This window comes from Dreissena polymorpha, chromosome 2, assembly GCF_020536995.1.
Source record: "Dreissena polymorpha isolate Duluth1 chromosome 2, UMN_Dpol_1.0, whole genome shotgun sequence".
Lineage (NCBI taxonomy): Eukaryota > Metazoa > Mollusca > Bivalvia > Myida > Dreissenidae > Dreissena > Dreissena polymorpha.
In genome coordinates, this window is record NC_068356.1 from 128,160,991 (window position 1) to 128,173,948 (window position 12,958).

At 36.7% G+C, this 12,958-nt stretch overlaps 1 protein-coding gene across 1 annotated transcript in view; it reads right to left on the reverse strand.

Moving 5' to 3' along the window:
- Window positions 1-2,812: 2,812 nt before the first annotated feature.
- The window catches only part of LOC127868956 (thioredoxin-like protein 1), a 30,968-nt gene continuing 20,822 nt past the window's right edge, over window positions 2,813-12,958 (reverse strand). Inside the window, exon 9 of the mRNA XM_052411176.1 lies at window positions 2,813-4,275. Coding sequence (XP_052267136.1) covers window positions 4,246-4,275 — 30 coding nt within the window. The 3' untranslated portion in view covers window positions 2,813-4,245. The remainder of the gene's footprint in view (window positions 4,276-12,958) is intronic.

A 12,958-nucleotide genomic window follows, 5' to 3' on the forward strand; every position in this document is an offset into this window, starting at 1 on the left:
TCATATATTATAATAATTATCTCGTAGCATTAGTTTCCAAATTTATTTAACTTTGACATCTACATGAGATAAAGTTCCGTTGAAGTACAAATTTACATTGAAGAAACGAGTGTGTGCTAGTGCGCGCGCACGTGTGAAACCAGTATTACAAATCGTACATTCAACTTGTAGAGTAAGATCTTAATTATATCCACTAATGAAATTACTTTGTTTTTGTGATTTTTTTTACTATGATGGAAGAGAAAGTGTTGTGTTCACAACGTATAAAACACATAAATATGCACAAAAGTCTGGTCCTGTTCGTGATATTATGTATTATATACACAGAACACACCCCGTTAGCATTTTTCTTTGTGTATCAGTAAATATCAACGTCAGGGCGACAAACATTCAATTAAATAACGTTTTTATTAGTATCTCTCTGTCAAACAGAGCCCACGCCGAAAATAACAACAGCACCGCCTTGCGGGTGCAGACCGCTCATCTATTTTTCTTTTATAGGTGAAGGGACCTATCTCAATACTTCAATCACAAAGGAGGGAGGGGTGGGGTGGAGAGGGGTGTTGAGTGTGGGTGTGTGGTCATTTATTACATTATCTTCCAAAAATGCAAAAAATAAATTATTTTTCTTTTTTGGGGGGGGGGGGGGGGGGGGTATTGTTGGGTGGATGGTCGGACGGTATTTCATAAAAAAAATTGTTTTTTAACCATGTTTCAAAAAACAAAGGGGGGGGGGGGACGGTAGGGGGGGGGGGGGGTATAGTGTGAGGGTGTAGTCATTTTTTAGATGATCTTTAAAAAAAATGGTTTGGGTGGAGTCTATTGTGGTATGTCAGGTAAGAGTTGTTATGTCAAAGTATCAATCAAATCTAATCATAAATAAAGAAGTTTTAGTAAAATTGAATAATTTGACCTTGATAGTCAAGGTCATTCAAAGGTCAATGTAAAATTCAACTTGCCAGGTACAGTAACCTCATGATAGCATTAAAGTATTTTAAGTTTGAAAGCAATAGCCTTGATACTTTAGAAGTAAAGTGGATCTAAACACAAAATTTAACCATATATTCAAAGTTACTAAGTCAAAAAAGGGCCATAATTCCATCAAAATGACAACCAGAGTTATGCAAATTGTCCTGTACTGTCCCCTTATGATAATTTGCGAATGTTCCAAGTATGAAAACAATATCTATGATACTTGAGAAATAAAGTGGACCTAACCACAAAATTTAACCAAATTTTCAATTTTCTAAGTATAAAAAGGGCACATAATTCTGTCAAAATGCCAGTCAGAGTTACATAACTTTGCCTGCACAGTTCCCTTATGATAGTAAGTAAGTGTTGCAAGTATGAAAGTAATAGCTTTGATACTTAAGGAATAAAATAGACCTAAACACAAAACTTTACCAAATTTTCAAAGTATAAAAAGGGCACATAATTCTGTCAAAATGCACGCCAGAGTTATTTAAATTTGCCTGCCCAGTCCCCTCATGGTAGTAAGTAAGTGTAACAAGTTTGAATGCAATAGCGTTGATACTTTCTGAGACAAGAAACCGTCGGAGACGGGTGATGCTCTCCCAAAGTTTTTTTTGTCACAATATTGCACGCACTTTATATTCAGATAAAAGGTAACATCTTGAGGGCACAGTAGTTGGGGTGACAATAATTTTTTATAGAAAATTTCAAAAGGCCATAAATCTGTAAAAAATCATCCGACCAGAACCCGCTGATAATATGCACATCTCCTCTTGGTAGTGAAGCTTCCCATAAAGTTTCTTTGAATTCTGGTCATTAGTTGCTGAGAAATAGCACGGACAAGAATTGCACTATATGAACAGTTAATGGAAAATTTCAAAGGGCCATAACACTGTGAAAAAGCATCCGACCAGAACCCATTGATAATATGCACATCTCCTCTTGGTAATGAAGCTTCCCGTAAAGTTTCATTGAATACCGGTCATTAGTTGCTGAGAAATAGCCCGGACAAGAATTGCACTATATGTACAGTTAATGGAAAATTTCAAAGGGCCATTACTCTGTGAAAAATCATCTGACCAGAACCCACTGATAATATGCACATCTCCTCTTGGTAGTGAAGCTTCCCATAAAGTTTCATTGAATTCTGGTCATTAGTTGCTGAGAAAAAACCCGGACAAAAAATGTGCACGGACGGACACATCAACGGACAGACGAAGCGGGGACTATATGCTCCCCCGAAAATAAATTTTGGGGGAGCATAAAAAGTGGACCTAAACACAAAACTTAACCGGACGCCAACGCAGACCCCAAGGTGATGACAATAGCTCATATTTTTTTTTCCAAAAAATAGATGAGCTAAAAATGTGGTTATATTTATTTTCAAAATTTCATATGTTAAACATTGAAACATTAACCTGAATAAATAAGTATCACTTGTTCAAAAAAAATGTCCAAAAAACAAAAAACGCTTTCTTTGCCACGCAGACGTCAAAATCTCGCTTTAACCTTACTGATGCATCATTTACACTTCGAAAATAGAGTACTTGACCAACATTTATTTACAATGTTTGTGTGTGCTCTGTGGTTCTATGGCGCAAAATGTCCTATAGTCTGTTAAGGCAAAAGCTCCTTGTATAAAATATTACATTAGTTCAAAGGACAATTTTCCTTTATTGCTTTCAAATAGTCAATATTTCTCTTGCGTATTCAAAAATTAAATTAAATATTCCTCCAGCATGTTAAAAATGAAAATATTAATGACAAATGATGCACAGTGGACAAATGGCTGTCACAAAAAGACCTCTTGAAGTTTAAAAGAACAAAACAAAACTGACAATAGAATGCCCTGTGTTCATTTTTCAAATTCTTCATATCCAAACAAAATTATGTGCAATACAAACATATACATGTAGGCAATTAAAAATGAGAAAGTGAACCAAACCAATACATCAATATAATGCTAAAGTTTTCAATGTTAGCCTGTATTTAATCCTAACATTTGACATAAAAATACAAATAACATAAAATTATGGTCAGCATTTTCCAATCATCTTATCAAGACATGTTTGTAAGACATGCATAATCCCCCAACCCATCCCAAGACTTAAGTTTTTAATGATTTCTAACCCCCAGTGATACATAAGCCAAAAATAAATATCAATTTATGTGTAATTAAACTGAGTGCATTTACTGGAGGAAGTACAATAATTAATCCTATTACTAGGGAACAAAGCGTCCAATTTTAAATGCTTTTTCATAATAATAGAAAGTCCACTTATGGGACTGGTAATATGGGAATTAATGGTACCCACAATGACTATTATATACTGTAACTACAACTGTGGGTTGCAAGACACTGTGATCTTCTCCTTTAACCTGGACTTGATAGGTGTCTTTGTTTCCTTATGCAAACTGGCTTCATAATTTGGAGAAAGTAGGTCAAATCAGTCTCCAGATAGAGTACATAAACAAAATGGTATATACTAAGTAGACTGACCATCTGACCGACTAACCCATATTGCCATATAAATAAAACAAACATTTTCCTTAACCAATATGAAAATCATAACATAATTTTGTTTGTCTTTCTTAAGGAAAATTATTCTGTCAACTTTCTGGGGCTATTCAATTAAAGTATCCCATTTTATAGCATAAATAATTATATTTAAACACAACGTATACAACCTTTGCAATATCAGGCTGTTGCATTCAGCCTACATATACATTTTTTACATCGTTCTTCAACTTCAAACACAGATAGTTAACAATAGGTCTGATTCAACAGTTAATGATACTTAAATATTTTTAGCTTTATATTGTAACTAAAACCAATAAATTAATTTAAAAGAAATAATTAGTACTGACTCTGGGCCTGTAATCACTAAGCTCCTCCTGAAGATCTTAACTTAAGTTGTACATAAGTGAACACTTAAGATGGTAACAATAAGATCCGTTTTGCTATGGGGAATGCTGAGACTTCGGCGAAATCAATAATTATCTTGTAAATATTTACTCGTTTTAAACATGTTAAACGCAACAAGGGGAAATATGTATTCCTCTTTTGACAAGTTGAGTGCATAAAATTATGTATAATGCATATACAAAAAATAATCATAGACTTAAAGAAATTATTACCGATATTTGTAGATGTGTCCTTAATTTTCTATAAGAAGCTTTGTGAACATGGGCCCAGAAAATTAACCCTGTTTTCTTATTTTTAAAAGAACTTTTTTAGAATGCAAACAAGTGTCATCACATTTAATCGTCTCTTCAATGGCTTTCACCTTTCTTTCCAGCCACCTGAAAAAAACATAATATTATATATATGTTTAACAAAGAAAGACTTATATCTATAAATATGACAATTCTTCACAATGAAAGAGCAGCCTACCTCAATTCCATTAACTAGGACATTTCTTGAGTGTAAAGCCAATGTCAGCCCATTCCAAATCATCTACAGAAGGGATTTCAATAACTTTAAAAAATTAGAAGTTTTAACTTCCTGTCATCTGATTTGAGAAGTTTTGCTGCATTTTGAAGTTTAAACAGCACGTCAAAAACATGTACAACTATAGCTGTTGTTTGAGTCATTAACATATTATGTAATAAAATCACAGCTCTAAGCCTTGCACTTGGTGTACATTTTGGAAGAGCAAACTTTCACATGATGAATATCGGCAGGAAAGCTCCTACATACATTGGATTCCCTGCCAATATCAGTCTCACCCGATATCAATCTGTTATCATGAGAGAGTGACTATGTTTTCTCTAAATGTATTCCTTCCTTCATCGCACTTTCGCCGCAAAATCTTGGTATGTTTCCCAGAGTTATAAACATACATTTTGACAACAGTTCAAATTCTGCTACATTTGTTTTTTAAATCCTACTTTAACAATAATATAAGAATTTTCTGAAAAAAATCCAAGTGTTCACACATTACAAATTTAAGGGGAAATTGCTCTTTGGCGGCTCCTATTAAATTATTTTCCTGTTATCCCCTTGTCTTTTTAGCAGATGCATAATACAAACAACAAGAGATGTGTTTGTCAGAAACACAATGCTCCCTACTGCGCCGCTTTGAAGCCATATATTTGACCTCTGACCTTGAAGGATGACCTTTCACCACTCAAAATGTGCAGCTGCATGAGATACACATGCATGCCAAATATCAAGTGCTATCATCAATATTGCAAAAGTTATGGGCAATGTTAAAGCTTTCGGACGGATGGATGGACGGACAGTTCAACTGCTAAATGCCACCATACCAGGGGCAAAAAAATGCACTACAGACTGTCTTCTTACCTTTTATACCATTTTTTTTACAACTTACCCCAATTATTTCAATTCTTACACAAACTCCCGTATTATTTGACAGTGCTTTTTATGTAGCGAATGAAAACCTCTTTACTCTATAATATGCCTTTTCTCCATGAAATACTTTCACAATTGAGTTTTTGTAAAAGCAACACAATTTGTTGTTAACTAAACTAGGCCGAGAAACTTTGTTGCACTAATGTGGTTTTATTGACTACATATTTCATTTTTTAAAGTGTTAAACATATATTTTTTTTAAAGAATTTGGATTTTACTTGACAATTTCTAAGCATTTACTCAGAACTGCTATTAAGAATATTAAGATCTACCTCCAATTTGTTGCAGAATAACCCAAACTTGATTATATGTGTTGTCTTGGACTCAAAAACAATTACCGTAAAAATGCAGTCATAAGTCTACCCGCTCATCAGTCGGGGGGTAAAAAATTATACGAAAATCGGAGAATTTGAATATGTCCAAGTCATAAGTCGAGTCAGAAATTGTCCGTGCAAGAATTTCATAAACAGACGCAATTTTAAATGTACGGGAAGTTTTTATTCTAAACATAGACCATGACGTCAATATAGCACTGTGCGACGTAGACATAGCGGACACGTGTATTATGTACTTTGTTAAATATAATCAATACGATATATATTTAGGAAATCGAAAATAATATATGAAAATATAGATTAGCAAATCATAATGAACCACATAAACAAATACAACATAGGAAACCAGAACTTATATACATGTACATCGTAATTTACACATCAACGATATACGAAACACCAAACTCGCGTTCAGCAGCACTATTATTAATTGATTGCTCTGCAAATTCTATCACGGGTATTTTAAACGTATTGTCATACGCATGGCGTTGGCGTTTTCGAGGCATTTTGACAAATCAAATGTGTTAGTCAAATTAATAAATTATTATTAAAAAGTTTGCACTAAATTGTCCACGCTAGTAATAATCCACAAACTTATAATCTGATGAAACACTGTGATCGCTGTAATCAAATCTTCGTACTTTAATTTGACTATCAAAACAATTGATTAGTTCTAATGGGATTATTTACCCTCGGGACTTCGGTTAAAAACCATTGCCCGAGCACACTGCTTAACATAGAACTCTGCATAAAAAGCCGAAAATGGCCATAAAATGGACAGCCCGATTTTACTGGGCTGTACCATTGGTATAAATATAAAACTTGTCAGTGTTGGTGCGGTGCCTTAATAAAAATCTATTGGTTTAAAAATATATAACCTTTATATGAAGCGTTAAAAAGACGCAGTGCTTTACAGTGGATAGGCCTAACGCGGTTAAAAAGCGGCGTTTTAATTGGTTGATGCGCTTATATAACGATGGCGCTGATTGGCCGAAATTTCTTATTATGGATTGCCAGTAGGTCAATCCGTTTTAAAATAGATTTTCCCACGGCTGACTTTGTACTTTAAGAAAAAGTAAACAATAATGGTTTATATGCAAAAATATAAATGAAAGAAAAAGAATGAGTTAATCCAAAAGAACTTGGAGTTGTTTTATAGTATTAGATTACTATGTTTTTGTTATGTTACTGTACTTATTATTAATTATTATCATTCATATGATGTTGTTATTGTATGTTATTGTTTGTATTGTTTTTTAAGGAGGAGAGAGAGAAAGAATAGCCCAATTTTTATAAGTAAAGATGGTGAAAACACACATACTGTTGTATGTGGCAGCATCATTACCAGACCCACTGTTCAGTATATACTGCAATGGGTTTGTTGGAGTCTTTAGACTTTGTGATCTGTGTTTTAAATGTTTGAATCCAAATAGGACTATTTTAATATAATAATTATAGAAAAAGGAATACACAGATGTGTAATATGTTTGTGTAACAAAATAATAATATTTGAGGGTTTTCCAGATCACAAAGTGGTTGAACATTGCCACAATATGTTTACATGCATAGTTAAGTACCATTTTTATGTGTATGTTTAAAGTTTAAACTAAACGCCAAACAACAAGATCTAATCATAAGAGAGATATGTTTATATCTAAGAACATTTATTAATAGGGATGCCAGAGCCTGATTTAACAGCTCTCAAATGTAGAGTGAAGTTGCATGTGTAAATGCAATTATATGAGAAGGAAAGGAAAAAAACACAACAATATATGATATCACATAGAGTGTGTAACTCTCAATTATATATTAATATTGCAATTTAGTATTGAGTTGTTAAAAAAATAATGAGTACAAGTTTATGTATGTGGCTCAATGTTGAACACTTGCAGACAGGGAATATAGCCGTAATGCTCCAACATAAGACCCTGTCTGTATGGAACTTAAGGAGGATTGGGCTATGGAAAAGAGAGATCCCCCCAGAGTGGCATTAAAACAATATTTAAAAGTGGGTTTAGTAATAAACCCTTATATGTTAAGGGCAATAACTTACGTGTCTCCAAACGGTCACCTTCATAGGGCCACATAAAAATTAAGGGTAAGACAATGTACTTTACAGTTAAAAATGAGACAAAGACAGCTAAATTTGTACAAGATGTACATTATTTACAATATGTACAGGACTATATGCATTTATATATTTAAAATACATGTTGCCACCCTGGAGGGTTGAAAGAAGGAGAGATTTTATGGAAGTGTAGGCCGATGTGGGTGAGGGAAAAGAAGAGCCAGCAGAGGTGGTGTCACTCAGTTGTACTAAGGGAGGTAATTGTGATGATGGAGTCTACAATGGTTGTTTCCCCTGGACCAGAGGGAGTGCACGGTAAATGAAAAATAGTTTGTATACTATTGAAGGAAAATTGATAATGGTAAGATGTAAAATGGTAAAAAGACCAAATATTACCTAGATACGTTAAGATAAACCCAAAAAGCTCTAATCTATCCAATATTATTAGTATACTGATGATAACATTGGAGGAAATAATACTAAAGTACCTTATATGGTATCCAAAATGACAATTAGACAGTAAAAACCGAGGCAATTTGCTATATAAAATAGCAATTATATATAAAAATTAGGATATTTGCTATAAAAGTAGCAATTTTAACATGAGTTAATGCAATAATAATAAAATTAAGGCAATTTGCTATATAAAATAGCAGTTTTCACAAAAATAAGGAAATTGCTACACAAGATAGCAGTTATAATAATCCTTAATGTACTCCAAGGTACAAAATTAGTACTTTCAACAAGGTCGACAATACTTTGTCCTAGATAGGGCTAAATAGGTGTTTATAATGGTATAAGGCCCTGCACCGTGCACTCCAGTCCGACATGGTTCTTCGAGTTTGAAGGGGAAAGGGTGGGGTGTCAAAGAGGAAGGGAGGGGGTGCAATGCAGCCAACAATCCCAGGTTACTGGACAGCCTCGTCCTTTCTTGTAGTAAGAAATGCCATAAAATATGATTATATTAAAAAAACTGAAAAATGTAAATGGTGGACTAACGTCATACTCTCATAAAAAATGTATTAAAATAAAGAAGACCAGGTCAATGCCATTGGTCTGATTTAGAAAGGGCGGGGTAGAACAATAAACCCATTAAAAACTAAAATAAAGGTTGTGTAAAAGCGACACAAATCCAACACAATTATTTGATTACATCAGGTTTGTGCAAAGATTACACATTTTTAAAAGAAAACAGTCACAAGACTGTATAATTAGGTGGGTGTTGGCTGCTCTCCCTCCCCCAATGACCTAGACTTTGTCAGTTATTTGACAATCTAGTAAGCTAGTAAGTATTTGGCGAGGGCAGAGAAGACCGGGCCCCTAGCTGCTCCCTTGGGGTCTAGCACGTTGGTAAGGTTAAAAACTAGTCCATGGAAGTGCAATGCAGCTTCGAGGTGGTCCCTCTGCGCCTTATGGTTAGGACAGTGTAGCAGCATGTGGGGCGCAGTGAGAGGTTCCTGGCACCTAGGACATGCAGGGTCTATACCGAGGACATACTTTCCTGCGCCACCGGGTAATAGGGTGGTTCCCATCCTCAGGCGCGTGATGGCTCTGTCAAGCACAATGCTTGCTGAGTATCTGTCAGGCGGCCTGAGGGTTTTCGCAGGTCTAGTAAAAGTATGTCGACGGGAAGACAAATTGTCGGTCCGGAGACTCCACTCGCCCAAAACGAATTTCTTTGTCAGGGAGTAGATCTCAGAAGGTGCCAGGGGTTCCCCAACATCTACGGCCCCCCTCAAGAGGCCCTCTTTGGCCCCCCTGTCGGCCTGTTCATTCCCACTGATGTTGACATGTGCTGGACACCATACTAATGTGACCTTTAAAGATTTATCTAGGCACTGTTGATGAAGTTGCAAAATGCTAGCTAAAATATCAGGCCTAGATCTGCTATTTCTGTTTTTTATGGACTCAAGAGATGACATTTAGTCTGATAAATAGCAGTTTTAGTAGGTTTATTGACCAATATCCAGCACAGAGAGAATTTAATTGCCAAAAGTTCTGCTGTAAAAATAGAGAGATTGTTGCTGAGCCTGTGCGTTTTACTAATGTTTTTTGAAGGGATTACAAAAGAGTTGGCTACCAAACCAGAGTTAGGGCATTTGGAGCCGTCAGTGTAGATTTTTAGATGCTCAGCATACATATTATCTATAAGAGAGAGAGCTTCTGACTTGATGAGTTGTGGCAAGTCAGTTTTCGTTATTTTATTAGAGAGTGATAGGTCAACATCAATGGGTCCAAGCGTCCAGGGGGGGGCCTTGGAGGGCCTCAGGTCTGCTACATGTACCTTGTCGAGACCGGCATCCTCAACCAGGGTCCTAATACTTGCACCAAAAGGTAGGGCGACATGCTTACGCTTAAGTATTTTCCCCTTGACGAAGGTGCCAGTCCCGACAAGTTTGTTAACGGGGTTTGAACCATGCCGAGACTTAACCCTGGCCCAGAAATTGAGGGACTGTTGTTTTCTACGCAAGTCAAGAGGTAACACACCGGCCTCCTCCTCTAGCAGTGCACCCGGTGTACAGTTTAGGGCTCTCAGAGCTATCCTTAGGGCCTTGTGTTGAATGGCATCAACCATTTTTAGGGCGTTTGGCTTAGCACATGCATAGATTTGGGCTCCATAATCTAGCTTTGGACGTATAAGGGACTTGTAGAGTGTTAAGAGGCTATTTTTATCTGATCTGAAACCTGTGCCTCTTAACATTCTCATTAAATTTAGGTCCCTTTCGCACCTTTCTGCCAAATATTTGAAGTGGTGAGTAAAAGTTAACTGTTTATCTAGGTACATACCTAGAAATTTCACCACTTTTTCAAAGATAATTTTGGTGCCCGCCTAAATTTAAGTCCAAAGAGTGCTGAAATTGTTCGCCAAATAGTACTCCTACTGTTTTGGTTGGAGAAATTTTGAATCCCCATTCAATTGCCCATTTCCATATGGAGTCTAAGCCTGCTTGAGCCCTCTTTTGCAGGCGTAACATGTTAGACCCCTTTAACCAAGTGCCTGAGTCATCGGCAAACTGGGAGATAACCATTCCTGAGTCTTTTACGGCATCAGGTAGACCGTTTACGATGAGGGAGAACAGAGTTGGGGATATTACGGACCCCTGAGGGGTTCCGCGGTCAGTTATGGCTACCTCTGATAACTCCCCATCGACCCTGACCTGGATTTTACGGCCCTCTAGGAATGCTCTGAGGTAGTGGAAACAGTATCCAGTGATTCCATAGTCAGCTAGCTTTTTTAGTATGCCGAAGGTCCATGTTAAATCAAAGGCGGCCTGAAGGTCCAAAAAAATTGCTAATACTGATTGCCCTTGATTTTTTGCAGAAAGAATATCATGTTGTAATCTAGCTAGCTGATCAAGAGTAGATCGCCCCTTCCTAAAGCCAGACTGGAAGGGGTTTAGTATATTATTTGATTCCAATAAGTGTTCTAATCTATTTTTGACCATTATTTCTAGTAATTTACCTGCATGTGATGTTAGACTTATTGGACGATATGAGTTTGGATCATTTTTGTCTTTACCGGGTTTAGGAATTGGAATCACTGTGGCCTGCTTCCACTCGGGTGGTATCCTGCCTGTCCTATACACCTGATTGAATAGGTTAAGCCAGATTTTTAGAGTTACGGCTGGCATATTTTTAAACATTAAATATGCTATCTTGTCAGGCCCCGTGGCGGTGTTGCTCCTGCTGTTAATGGCACTTAATAATTCTGTAATAGTGAATGGTAAATTGAGAGGCGTGCTGTTATCCCCAGGCTCATTTAAAATATTTCGGTGCTCAGTCTCAAACCGCTTTTGATAATTCAAAGTTTCAACGGGAAGGTTTGAGTCACTGGAGACAGATTGGAAATGTCGTACCAAAAATTGAGCCTTGTCCCTTGGGGTAGTGGCAATTTCGCCTTTGTATTTAAGTAGCGGTACAGGGGTGAATGAATTTCCTTTGATTCTGTGAATTTTTTGCCAAAAATCCCTAGTATTTTTCTTATTAATGATAGCTGAATCACAGAATTCTTTCCAATTTTGAGTTTTTTGCGTCCAAAATAACCCGCTTTGCCTGATTTTCGAGGGACCTATAATTAAGAAGATTATGCTCAGCGGGGTTCTTTTTAAGAATTTTTAAAGCATTTTTACGATCCTGTACCGCATTGGAGCACGCCTCATTCCACCACGGGACCCTATTTCTGGCTTTGACCTTGCCGGAGGAGACCAGTATGCTACATTCCGCCATGGACAGTATCCTGCTGGTTAAGTTAATACAAAACAGATTTGGATCCTGGGAGTGGACATCTGCAAGGGAGAGATCTGAGCAGAGGTCCCTAAACTGAGCCCAATTAGCTTTTTCCAATAAAAACTTTTGCTCTCCTGAGCATTGGGCCTCAGTTCCCTGTGCAATATAGTTGAGCAGGGTAACCTGTTGTGGGAGGTGATCAGATCCCATGGTATCTTTAACAGTTGCCCATGCAGACGCACTTGCTATCCTGGCATTAACTGCAGTAAGGTCAATGTGGGAGTTTAAACCAGTGGGGTTAAGCCTGGTTGGAGACCCGTCATTGAGCAGTATAAGATCTTGCTTGTCCAACCATTCTATTACCGCCCGACCTTCTGCATCTGAATTTATGGAACCCCAAGCAGGGTGATGTGCATTAAAGTCGCCTGTGAATATTATATCAAAGGGTCCTTTAATGGTCCTTAATTCCTTAAAGAGGCCGTTCAGGGTTTCAAGATCACATCCTCTTGAATATAAATTGACCAGGATAAGAGGCCGGTTCTTGTCAATAACAATTTTTAATTGCTAATGCCTCAATAGCAGTGCTACCATCAGATTTAAATTGGTTGTTCACTCCCAGGTGTTCATAATTAATTGTATTTTTAATATAAATGGCAAGACCACCAGCAATATTTTGGTTTGAAGTAACATAATTCTTAAATTCGCAGTTATACCCTGGTATTTGTTTTACAGAAATATTTGAAAATTTAGTTTCCTGTAAACATATGATATGGGTATTAGGGTTGCAGTCAATAAAATATTTTAATTCTGTAAATTTGTTGGCGGAAAGACCACCAACATTGAATGAAATTATTTGCAGGTTACTGTCCATAGTGGTACGAAATTAACTTGCGTTTAATCTGATTTATTGAGTGGTGAGGAGATTTAACTCCTAGTTTGTGGCCTGCACAGGCCCCTTTGAGTTTCGCGGGGGTCCTGGCA